The sequence below is a fragment of the Opisthorchis viverrini genome, assembly GCF_000715545.1.
Source record: "Opisthorchis viverrini unplaced genomic scaffold opera_v5_117, whole genome shotgun sequence".
Classification (NCBI taxonomy): Eukaryota; Metazoa; Platyhelminthes; class Trematoda; order Opisthorchiida; family Opisthorchiidae; genus Opisthorchis; species Opisthorchis viverrini.
The window spans coordinates 899,584-912,153 of NW_008751771.1; the positions used below are offsets into that span (position 1 = coordinate 899,584).

The window sequence follows — 12,570 nt, forward strand, 5'->3', positions numbered from 1 at the left end:
GTCGACGGATGCAAACTTATGAGTAGTACATTACAGATAAAATCCATTTCATTTGGAATCTTCGGTGACCACCCCCAGCGGGTGTTGGTGCGGTGACGGATGATCTCTTCGCCGAGCCTGGCAATCAATGCACCAAAGCTATCAATATTTCGACATACTGTTGGTAGTGTGAGAAAATTTGGGAGCACTGTGCTCCTCGGCTTTTCAGCATTGGTTGGCTTCACTTACAGGACGAAATCCCACAAAAATTTCGACATACTGCCAACCTAATTTATCGACTGCCAGTTTGAAAAGTCGCTATAAACAGAAGGTATGGAACCCAGTCTCATCACCATAATCTGACGCTCGTCGTTTTTGCGGCAACCATTAGAGAGTCCATACATTGTACACTTGTCAGTGTAGTCACGCTCATATGAATGCGAACCGAGGAAGTCTCCAGTTGATGTTGCTCCACACAAAGTGGGATGTTTTCGACGATGATGAGGCCATCCTGACGTTTTGATGTCGTAGAAGGTCCCGCCTGATGTGCTCACTGTGCTCTGATGTGTGTTTTCCACCGGATAGTTCAATGTTTGAACCAAATTGCTGTGGAAGAAGAGCGTTTCTCCGTTTCTGAAGGCAGCAAACTAGGTGTTAACTGTAATCGATTCTGATGAGACACAAGCACATGGAACACTTCTAGCAATAACACGGTTTCGCCTCCCAACGGTTTGGTGTGGACATTCCTAATGAATCACGTCGCTGGCGGTGTGTCAGCTTTGGTCCACATAATCAGACGGTAGCAGATAAATGCTTACTACAACGGAGCATGTTAGTCACTAAGTGCCTTGCATCCACTTTGTACCAGCTTATCCCAAGCGCCGGCTGTCAGGTTTTCACTTCCGTAGAAGACCAAGAACACGCCCTGTCTATGTTAGCGCGATAGTTCTTCATATGAAGGTCCAACTGTGGGATATTAAGAAGAACATTGCCTGTACACTGCAACCATCGCTCAACTCCCCGACATCTAATTTGGTCAATATATTGAAACCGGTGTAATTGAAACCAACGGTTGCTATCTGGCTTTCTCAACAAGTGAAGTCGTTTCCCAGTGGAATTTGAACCAAAGAACTAGGCTTCGATTTTAGCAGATGAAAGGAGATAGAAGAGTGACACGTTTTGTCACGTTGGGTTATCGCTTATACTTCACTACGGGGTGAAAAAAAGATACTTCGTTGAGCCACTGCGTTAGTCTTACATTGTTTAAAGACTGGAGGAAGGATCGCCTTCCGGTTGATAGGAACTGTGTATACAAAATAAGATACAACGACTGTGCGTAGGTTTTCTAGGCCAGATAGCCAGGGGATTGCACCCCAGGATCGGTGAGCATAAGCGTTCCATTAACAGATCACTGAGATACGCAGATGAACACCAGGCCTTAGTCAAAGATTCGGCAATGGCAGGGCATGCACTAGACACTGGACATGGGATAGATTCATAAAAAGTGGACATCCTGAGACGGGTTTAAGATTCACACCACTAATCAACAAACAGGCAAATCAGACTGAATACCCAGCACTGATCAAGTCACTAGTCATAAGGAATCTCACGGATTGGTTCCCTGACCGCCTTAAAACTCCATCAACCTACTTACTTACTCACTTGTCCTGACGAAGCCTTTGTGTCAAAAGTGAAACGTTGCCCAGCAGTAAATCCACCGATTGTTCACTAGACCTCTTTGAAAAAATCAAACCTCCTTGTTTAAGGCCTGAAATATCTCCCGATCACAGTTAAACTCAATACGCTGAACCGTTCTTCAATGTAAGCCATTTTTTGTTTTTCGTGCACCGTCGTTTCACTACAAATTTTAACCTTGAAGAATAGTACGAATTTTTCTCGCCCGAACACACAACTCATGGACATTTTGCCCTTCTTATCCATACTACTTGTAAGTATCACTGTGACCGCTGAAGATTTGGACCAGAAGTGCAGGATTGAACCGAATTCTTGGCCTAAGTGGAAGAAGATGTCCCTCAGTCAGACTGTCGTTTTCCTTCTAATAAGCAGATGGGAATTCGCCCTTGTGAGTTTCATTGGTTCATCTTTGCGTACGCTTACTCAAAGTGTAGATTTTGTTCCCGTTTCTTTTCCATATTAATTCGCACAAAAGCAAAATGACTAGTTCTTCTGATGAATGAGGGTGGGTCCATCTGTTATACACTTGTGAGTAAATTGTTGGTTGCCATTTTGAACTCATATCCTGTCAATCAAGCCTAATGGATTTTTATTTTGGTTTGCATCCAGCTCCTTTTTCCTCAGAACCTCGATTCGCCCACGGTTGACGATTTTGCAACATTCACCCCTGGTCTGTTAGTTTTCAGGTGCACACTCCAAGCGGCGAAGATGCACGAAAAACGCAGTGATTTGCTCACATTTGACCACTACAAGTTGATGCTCGAGTGTTTCACTGAGTTTGACTGGAAGAGAATGGCGGAATTTCAGTATGACTGAACACAAAAATGCACTGCTTGCTTTTTGGAGAGTGGACACTAGAGCAGAGATGACTGCTTCGGAACAGCCAATTGACTTCTATAAGTTCGGTTCAAATTCGGGGTTGAAACAAGATTTATGGAATTTTCATAACGGAGACTACTCACAAGGTTGCTGAAAACTTTTCGACAGCCCACGATCGGTTTCGTCCATCTTGGGGCTCATCAAGTGCGTGCAGTCCCCGAGGTTCCGTCAACCTTCTGTTCTACTTGTGCCCAAATTGGACTGTTTTCGAGAAATACACTCTTGTTCCATATGTGCCCATGAATTTTGTTCAACTGCTTTGGTTGGCTTCCATCCGGAATCATACACATTGGGGCTGCATTGACCAAGATAATGAGTAGTTTCCTTTATGAATATCGAATATCGTGTCAATCAAAACATGAGGTGGCCTGTGTGCAGCACATCCAGTTGTAGAATACCATAAACGAGAGATTCAGTTGAGTCTCTCGTGAAAACCAAACTGATTCGCAAATGAGTATATTTCTCGAAGATTCGTGTAATTTTTCCACTGTCTAATTTTGTCTAATTTCGTATCTCAAGTGTTTATTGGCAAATTAGTAAGTGTTCGCTTCTTCTTGGTATCGCCAAAAATGTTTTCACTCACTAGAAATTCCCGGATGGTAGAGAAATTCTCGTAAATTAATCGCCAATATCGGCAAACGGTTGCAAAACTCACAAGCTATACACATTTCGTAAAATTCTCGGTACACTTTTTTTTAATCAGGACACATACACCTGGCTAATCGCACATGATCGATTTCGCCATTTGACTAACCTGGTGTTGGTGGAGTGAGCTACTTACTCTCCGTACGTACGAAATGCAGTGCAACTTACGACATTACTTTTCTATTGCTCTAAAGATACATTCAGCATTGATTCCTCTGTTTTGTTGTCTTTCCTCAGACGCAAAGTTCTTCCTCGTTACCCGCTTGGCGCATCCACAATGGTCACTGCAGTATCTTGCTTGCCCCAGTGTTTGGTCGGCCATTTTTAGTAAAACATATAACATGGACTTCATTATTCAGTGATAATGGTTCCCTTTTGAATTTGGTCTTTCGCGGGAATCTATGGAGTGATATGAAACAGTAAGCACGAAGGAATGGCTACATGGTCTATTCGCCAACTGCAGCCTACAAATGAACGAAGAAACATGTAGGAAACTCTTCAGCCAAACTGAGTTGCATTTATCCGGTAGGGAAATTACCCTTGTTTCAATATCCAAGGCATATCATACTACTCACGGTGTAGTTTGGAACTTATTTACGGTCAAACTGACACTGGGGGATCTGATTCAATCAAGCCCTTTCTGGGGTATGTTCACACTTTGGAGATGATACATATTCTGGCCATCTTATCTGATACTGCAGGGCAGAGAGGCATGTAGATCGGAGCAATAATTTGGCTGTCTGTGCGCGCGCCTTAATCTGATAATCGTCTTGCCTCATGATTCAGCGGAGAATTAGTTGAGTGGTTTAATCATGCGCTTTGATGAAACCAGTCCGAGTGGCGCACAGCTTGCCAGCAATCCACAGGTGGTCGCTGTGCAAATTTCGGCTACAGGAAATGATAGTTGTTGGACGGCAGGGGAGAAGAAAGAGCGCCGACGCGCTGTGCAAAGATATTTGCTACTTTTAGTTCGTTTAATCAAATGGCAAATGTTGTGAGCAAACCAAATAAAGTGACTGCCCTTCTGAGACACATTAGTACGCATCTCAAAAAGTCGCCAGTCAAAGCCACCCCGGCATCCTAGTCCCCAAGCAGTGGAAAGGGGCAACACCTGTCCTGTTTTTTTATTGTCTGGGTTATCCATCCAACTGCACGGCTCTAGACGAGTCCAAAGCAGACACAAGGTGGGTTTGTGTAAAAGGTGTCTTAGAAAAGTTGGTAAACACGGTGATGAAGCACTGCTTGGTTCAAAGACCATTTCCTTGTAATCTTATAAGGATTGAGTCATTCCATCCGCAGACTACAAAAACGCGTCCATCGTAAGAACGTTATTGGGAGAAAACAGATCATTAGGGGAGTTTAGACCATCTAAGAAAGTCTTCTTTAACAGAGTGCGATTTATTCACGCTGCTGGTCAGCCGCCCGTGGTTGAATGCTTTAATTTTCAACGACCAGCTACAAGGTTGCGATTAAAAATTTCCATGGTGACCCTCAAGATACGCATTTCTAATACTTCTGAACAAGGATGAAACAGATATACGCTGCCTCCCGGTTTTCCGGCATAGAATAACCGCAGATGCAGGCCAAAGTCTCGAATAAATGTCTTTTCGTCTAACATCATTTGTTCCCAATACTGCTCCACTGCAAATAAATATGAGACGAAATCGCCAGCCTAGGAGAGGTCTACTGTCAGATACCGATCGGAAGAACCTGACATGCTTCGAGAAAACACCCAGCCTCTTCAAATGAACTTTTTTGTATTCCTATATATATATATATATATAATTTCGACGATTTAGGCTACACTACTCCAAAGTTTGAGGACGACATTGCTACACGTTTATTCTTTTTGAACTGACATAAAATACGAGTAATTTCTATCCTTGTAATGTACTACTCATAAGGTTGCTGAAAATCTGTCGAAAGCCCAAGACCGGTTTCACCCTTTTTGTCGCTCATCAGGTAGGCGCAGTTACCGGGTTTCCGTCAACTTCATGCTTTACTTGAACCCAAATTGAACTGTTTTCGAGAAATACGCTCATTCCCGATTCGTGTAACGTTTTACCCATAACTCTTTAACTTCAGAAATCTGGTATCCATTTACCAATACCTTCCTGGTCTTCTTCCCACCTGAAGTGAAGAAAACTGCAAAACTTCACTTGGATCATATTCAACAGGCCTCTTGCTAAACTCAAACATTCAAGGCAAACTCAACTACTCTCTGACTTTGAAAAGCACCTCATTCAAAGCTGACCAGTAATGAACCAACGGGTCTTTGAAAAGCGACGCTCAATGCCAACATTTAAACACCGTGAAATATGTTATACAAAAATGACAAAAACTTCTGCCCCAAAAATGTCAGAAGATTAAGTCCATTAGTGTAATGTTACAAAATTTGGAGTGAAAATACGCTAGTTCAGTTGACATTGTGTCAATCTGGTGATGACATATCAGACAATCAGGTGCATTTGAAATGTATGTTTATCGATCCAATCCATACCAGAAAAAGTCTCCACAAGGAGAAGGCATGTCATCATGGTAGCGATGCAAGCATCTCAGCTGCTGTCTCAACTATCACGTCTGAGATCTTTCGGAAAAAATTGGACGGCAAGTAGGTAGTCACCAGGCGGTACACGGCCTAATGAGTTGGATAAATGAAGAAGGAAGAGCCATTTATTTTTTTCTAGTATAAATGCATTGGGTGACTACCCGGTACTTCGCATACGGACATCAGTTCCCAGAAAAACGAAAATTATAGTAAAAGCAGATTCAGTGGAATTCGCTTTGGAAAGAGGCGAATCTACCAGCTGCCAGCACATCATCTGACTAACAAAGGTACTAAACCCTAGCCCGCCTGCACTACGAGGAATGAATACTAATCAGAAAAAATCCATAGAAATAGTTGGTTTAAAATGTGAAATAAACAAATAGTAGGTACTACGACGAATGCAGAATTTGTCAAACTGCGAACAGAACATGTATCGGGCATTGCCTACGTGTCAAGGAGACCAGTGAACATATTTTGATGTACATTCGTTTGCAAATCAATTTGGTTTTCACGAGAGACTCAACAGAATCTCTCGTTTATGATATTCTACAACTGAATATGCTGCACACAGGCCACCTCATGTTTCAGTTGGCACGACATTCGAGATATCGAAGTATATTTTCATAAAGGAAACTACTCAAAAGTTTGCTGAAAACTCTTTGACAGCCCATGGCCCGTTTCGCCCTTTTAGGGGCTCATCAGGTAGGCGCAGTCCTCGGCTTTCCGTCAACCTTATGTTTTACTTGAAACCAAAGTACATGAAATTAGCGAATATACACTCATTTTCGAACTAATTTGGCTCTTCAGCAACCTTATGAGTAGTTTCTTTTATGAAAATATTTTGATGCAATTTAGCTTGGATAATCGCTTGCCATTGCTAGAGAGTCCTACATGGTAACGTGTTTGGTCGACTAAACATTTCGTCGGTGACAGTTTTTTATTCGCCTTCAATATGTGATGTGCATTTTTACTCTAGGCCATCCCTGCTATAAAAAAACAATTTCCGTCCAGGCATTCCCGTTGTTGATTATCTCTGTTTCCAAAGATATGGTGCCCGCTACTAACTGGAAATCCAAAACTTTGAAATACGCACCGCTGATGCCTCTCAACAGGGGTAAAAACAGCATTAGAGTACCTCTAAAGTTCTCCCAAAAATACTTTTCAATAGTTGTCCATTATCGGGAAGTGAGTAGAGTTCGTGAGCGCTGCACCCGAGTTTATATTTCTTTGAGCGGATGCATTCATTACTATTATTGTTCACTTGCGCTCACCGTAAACCTCGTCGTTATTTGCACCGGCGGGACAAATTTCCGAACTTTTGTAAATAATCTGACAGCACGCGAACACAACACCTTCGAACAGACCTCATGATCTCGAGCGAGATTTCCGGTCAGTCGGATTCCCAGGGGAAAACCTGACTTGTCAATATTGCATATTCAGGAACGGAAACGGGGTCTGACAGATGACATTCCTGGAACGCCCACGTTTGACCACTGCCGTGTGCTAGTATTTGAGTTATCTGACTGACTGAAAAGGAGATTCGTCAGCAGTCAATGGTGAACAGTCGTTTGCGTAGGGGGTGCGGATCGCAGAAAAACTAGGAGAATATATTTTGTGGGGGTTCTGGTTGGTTTAAACCATGCACTGTCTGTTTTACCTGTAAGCTCCCAACGGGTTCTTGCATAACCAGCTTGCCAATACATGCTGAGGTGAGTATGTAGATCAAAGCGTTTATTCATTCTTAAAAAAATCAAACAATTACAACCAGAAGCTCCAAAACTCAGATACTTGTCTCATGTTGAACCCTAAAGTTAGACACTTCAAATAGTAGGCGTAAATCCGTCCACTGCAGTTGCATTGTAAAGTTGTATTAAACCGTGCACCCGTGAACTCTGTGATCTTGCATACATACCTCTGGACACGCTTCATGGTCAGACAGACTGGCCACCATAAGGGAAAAGATCAGGCACACGTTCTTGGGCTGGGGCTCCCTACCGTCTGACGTGGTTCTCCCGCTCTGCATAGCATATAGTAACATGGACGCTGAATTCGGCCTTCGTGGATTATACACTTGAAAATTATGGGTAGTTGGAGCAATCCTGGTTCCGGATGGTTAGTTTTTACGGAATACCATTCTTCTACCTGTTCACCATACCAGCGATATCCCCTGAACCGATTGGAACACAGTTGATGATCTCGCACACCTTCTGACCACAAATCAGCCGCCATCCATGGACACAACGATTAAAACAACAGAGGAGAAAAGAACAAAACCGAATATCCCACTAGGTGGATTATTGAATTATTGAGACTTCGGTTCCCACTAGAGTGGTGCTCACCCCTTTGTGAATTTTTTTCCGATTTCAGTCCAACTGAGTGAATGATATCAGACCAAAAGTCTAGCGACAGGTTGCGGGTGAGACTGTTACCTTTGGCGTTTTTGTTTTTCCGATAATACCCTGTATATCAGTGTTCACCATGGATCATCCTAAAAAACATTTTCACAACTCGAAAAGACAAAAGTCAAATGACGCGACTCACCTGCTAACTTAGTCAAGACGCTGCGATATTTTCTTGGTATGTTTTGTGATGATTCACATTTTCCGAAACCCGAGTGTGTTTTAGAAAACTGGCCACATTTGGATTGACATCCCCATTGTTGTTCCTCAAAATCAACGTGCCCGAACCGGTAGGACAAGAGACCAGGGCGATTTGAGTTGTCTTTGACAGGGTCAAATGCTGATCAGGAGGTTTTCCATACTTTGTAATGCCACCGTTGGGTGAGTAATTGAGGGCCTGTACCCCCGGGGGTCCAGTCACACCGGCACCGCTATCCACCCCGCTATCGCTTCCCCCACAGCTGTTGTTATTCCCAGTCGGTTGATTATGATTGAACAGTTCGTAGTGAGCAGCCGTGGGGTAGTTAACCTCGGATGAAAATGACACCATGGGATCGAGTAGCGTGTGGTCCGTTGTGGCAGTCCATTCTGGCAGACCATTCGGAGGTTGACAAGATGTCTGATACAAGTGTAGTTCAGAGCATGAACCAACGGGAAGAATGTGTACAGCATCGGGATAGCTACTTACTGGGGACATTGCGGTCCCCTTGTCCATTACAAACTCCAACTGATTGGACTCACCGTGACTCCGCGACACCATGGTGCCCACAGTCATTCCAGGTTGAAATGTTCCATTGTGACAACACTCAAGGCCACAGTCAGACAGTTTGTGCTTATACATTCGCTGTTTCTCTGACAACAGGGTGGCATCTTGGCTAGCGTAGCTAGGATCGTAATCTCTCACCGTGAGCGGACTGCCAAGTGGTGCATAGGAGCTGGGATAGTAGAATCCATTTGGAACACTATCTTGGCAGATCACAGTCGGACCCAAATAGCCGGAATACTGTCGACCGTTGTTTGACGCTTGTTCAGTTGTGTCCTTGCGGAACCGTACCCAGAATATTGCGGCTGTCAGACTTATGATGAGAGCCAAGCTGCAGACCATGATAAGCACGAGAATTATGGTGTTGCTCATGTTAGCACTGGTGAAAAACGCCAGACCGAAAATACCACCCACTGCTTCGCTTATATTCACATAGAATACGGCCGATGTGACCAGGGTGGGAACACCTCTGTCACGCAGCTCAACGTGGAGTACATACAGACCCGGCTCAGGTGGCGTATTTGATTTTGACTGTTTAAGGCTTTTGCTCTTTAGTAGACTACTGGATCGATTGGTCATTGAATTAACCTCATTGTTTGATGCAGCTTCATTATCTTCATCTCGAAGACCCCAGTAGGTTGTGAGATGACCCTCGGTCTCATCGAGCAAAAAATAATTAAAGCCATTCAAGAGGTCGGAGTTGTACTCTGTGTTCTGCCTTTCGTCGGGCTGTTTTTCATTATCTGGAACAGCCCAATGTGTTCCTGGCATGAGATGATAAGTAATGGACCCATTGGCACCTGAATCTGGATCCTTCCCGCGAATTGTGATAACCAATGTGTTGGGGGCTGTGTCAGCTGGAATAGTACTCAGTTTGTTCATCCAGTCCGATTCACCAATGAGTCCGTAAAGTAAACTACCGTTTCTTGGATAAATCAGCGTGGGCGGATTGTCATTCACGTCATCCACGTGGACTGTGATGCTCGCTGTCGTTGTTAGCTGAACGCTTTCTCCCTGATCGACTGCAATAATCGATAGTATGAACTGTGCGCTGTGCTCTCGATCGATTTCACCGGTCGTGACCAATTTCGACGAATCGATAATCCCGATTGGTTGATCCTGAAGTTTGACAACACCGACACCGTCTAGGGGCTCAGCATATCGGGAATGGGATTGCACAAGCGAAATATGTACAGTTCCATTACTTCCCAAGTCAGGGTCTTTGAATTTAATCGATACGGGTATTTCCGTTCCAACCGGAATTCCTTCGGTGATGTGAATTTCCGTTGGACCAGTGTAAACCGGCGGGTTATCATTCACATCTGTGATGAAAACTGTTAATCCAGTCGTGTTTGATTTGACATTGAACAATTTTCTATTCCTTTCCGGCGAGTCCGAGACTGAAGTCCCGCCCGATTGAGCGTCACCACCATCGGAAGCAGTGATGTGGAATTCGAGCTGATCTAAAGACTCACGGTCCATTCGAGCGGTGGTATAAATACTACCCGTTTTTGAATTTATCCGGAAAAATGAAAGCAATTCCGGTTTGTCTGAGGATAATTCATAGAACAGTTCCCCGCTTTGTGAGGAATCCGCGTCTGTGGCCTCCACATGACCGACCTCCGTTCCAACCAAGACGTCTTCTGCAACATAAAACTGATAATTTACACGACTGAACTGAGGCCAGTTGTCGTTTGTATCCATCAGTGGGATTTGGATCCACTGTTGTGTAGACCTTTTCGGATCTGCATCGTCCGTGCATTCGATCCGTACGGCCAGATGTCCTGTCTGACTAGCCTCCCGTTCGTAATCGAATGCACGAGAATTCACCAAACCGTACATGATATTCGAATATGGTGTGAGCTGGAAGTCATCCTGATGTTGTTTGGACAGATGGCATGAAACTTTCCCAGCAGAAACACTATCCACGTCAGTGACGGAAATAAGTTTGAGTAACTTTGGCTCAGCCTCATTTTCCATGAGGAGAGCTGATTTGCCAGCGGATGACCCCACAGCATTCTCATCAGTCTGTCCCACTTCGAACACCTCGATCGTCGGACTGTTATCGTTCACGTCCGTAACCAGTACAGTAAGAGTTGTAGTCGATGTCAGCCTTGGTGATCCTTGATCGGAGGCCTTGACAACCAAGAGGAGACGACGTTCCAGCTGACTTTCATAGTCCAGTGGTTGTACCACACGAAGTTCGCCGGTTTTAGGATTCAGGTTATATTTTGTGCTCAGTCGCTGTATCATGCTCTGATTCAAACCTGGGTACGTTGAAGCCCAGTCAACCGACAACAGTACCTCCCCGTTGGGCCCATCGTCGATATCTTGGACGGAAAACTTATGTATCATGCTCCCTACCGCAGTGCTTTCTGGGATAGTGATGATCGAACCTGTCGCCGACAAGTTGGTAAACATCGGAGCATTGTCGTTAGCATCCAATATATTCACCCGGATCAAAATTCTCGATGTTAGAGGGGGTGAGCCAGCATCTTCAGCGATTAACTGAAAATCACAGTAAGACCTTTGTTCTCTGTCCAAAGGTCTGTCTAACTGCAACTCCGGCACCTGCACAGATTGTTGTCCTGCGCCCAGTCGCGGTGGAAGAATCATCTCAAATGAGCAAAAAGTATCTGCAGTCGTTGAAATTCTGTTGCTTGATTTCTCAGTAACAGGTAATAGTCGATAATTCTGTACACCAAAACGCGGTGAATCTTTATCCGTTGCAGTCGGCAGTGTATGTCTACTGCCGACGGATGCTGACTCTGGGATGGAAATTTCCCAGACGTTTTCCTCCCGATCATCCAGGTTACTAGTTGAATATTCCGTCTGGCGGTGAGGGAATAAGGGAGCATTGTCATTTGCGTCAGCGACATAAATATTCACATTTACTGCTGTGGGAGTTGGCCGAGAATCAAACAAATAGGCCTCAAGTTCAATGTGACAAACGTCCGTTTCGCAGCATCCTAATGAACCACATATCGCATCACGATCCAATGCATCTTTCGTGAATAAATCACCGTTGTTGTCCAATCTGAAGAGGTGATCAGGTGTCAGCATCGCTCGCGTAAATTGGTGCTTCTTGTGTGAAGCACCAAGGATATTTCCAACAAAGTGGTCGGATGCTGTATTGTCAGGTAGCTGAAATTGTACTTGTAAATGCTGAGCTTCACCGGTGTGTCCTAGTTGTCTGGCATAAATTCCGCGCTTGGATAGACACTGCATGTAAACGAATAGATATTGGATAATTGTCCACCTAATGGATGGATAACGCTGATAGTTAGGCATATTCACAACCTGAGTAATGCTCATTCACATGATGTGCGAGACCACGACAACTGCCGCAAGTCCGGAGGAAACATTGGTCATCGCCTTCGAGCAAAGGAAATGCGAATATTTGGTGACCCAATCATGTGGCGGCCAGACATTGAGCGCTGATTGGTCAACGTGACTAAAGCTCACGCCCAGCCGATTGGTTCAATTGGGAGGTAATATAATGTTGCATGAGGACGTTGTTGAACTAGGAGGCTTTTCTCTTGACAGTCGATTGGAAGAAGAGATGAAGTTAATTTTATATGATGAAAATGCCAAACGTTTTATGAGGCGAAGTTGTGATAAAAAGAAAACCGAATTGTTTTTAGCGTAAGAGAAACCAAAGA

At 44.2% G+C, this 12,570-nt stretch overlaps 2 protein-coding genes across 2 annotated transcripts in view; one reads left to right on the forward strand and one right to left on the reverse strand.

Annotated features, from left to right (window-relative positions):
* T265_05851 (hypothetical protein) overlaps nucleotides 1-12,136 on the reverse strand; it is a gene marked incomplete at both ends in the record, with an annotated part of 41,168 nt that extends 29,032 nt beyond the window's left edge. The window contains one exon of the mRNA XM_009170972.1: nucleotides 8,288-12,136. Coding sequence (XP_009169236.1) covers nucleotides 8,300-12,136 — 3,837 coding nt within the window. The remainder of the gene's footprint in view (nucleotides 1-8,287) is intronic.
* T265_13890 (hypothetical protein) lies at nucleotides 1,895-6,498 on the forward strand (the record flags this gene model as incomplete). Its single annotated transcript, XM_009170992.1, is given in 5 exon segments — nucleotides 1,895-2,062; nucleotides 2,604-2,815; nucleotides 5,103-5,160; nucleotides 5,165-5,256; nucleotides 6,318-6,498. Coding segments are annotated over 5 exon segments (711 nt in total), but the record flags the coding sequence as incomplete, so codon positions are not given.
* Nucleotides 12,137-12,570: the final 434 nt, after the last annotated feature.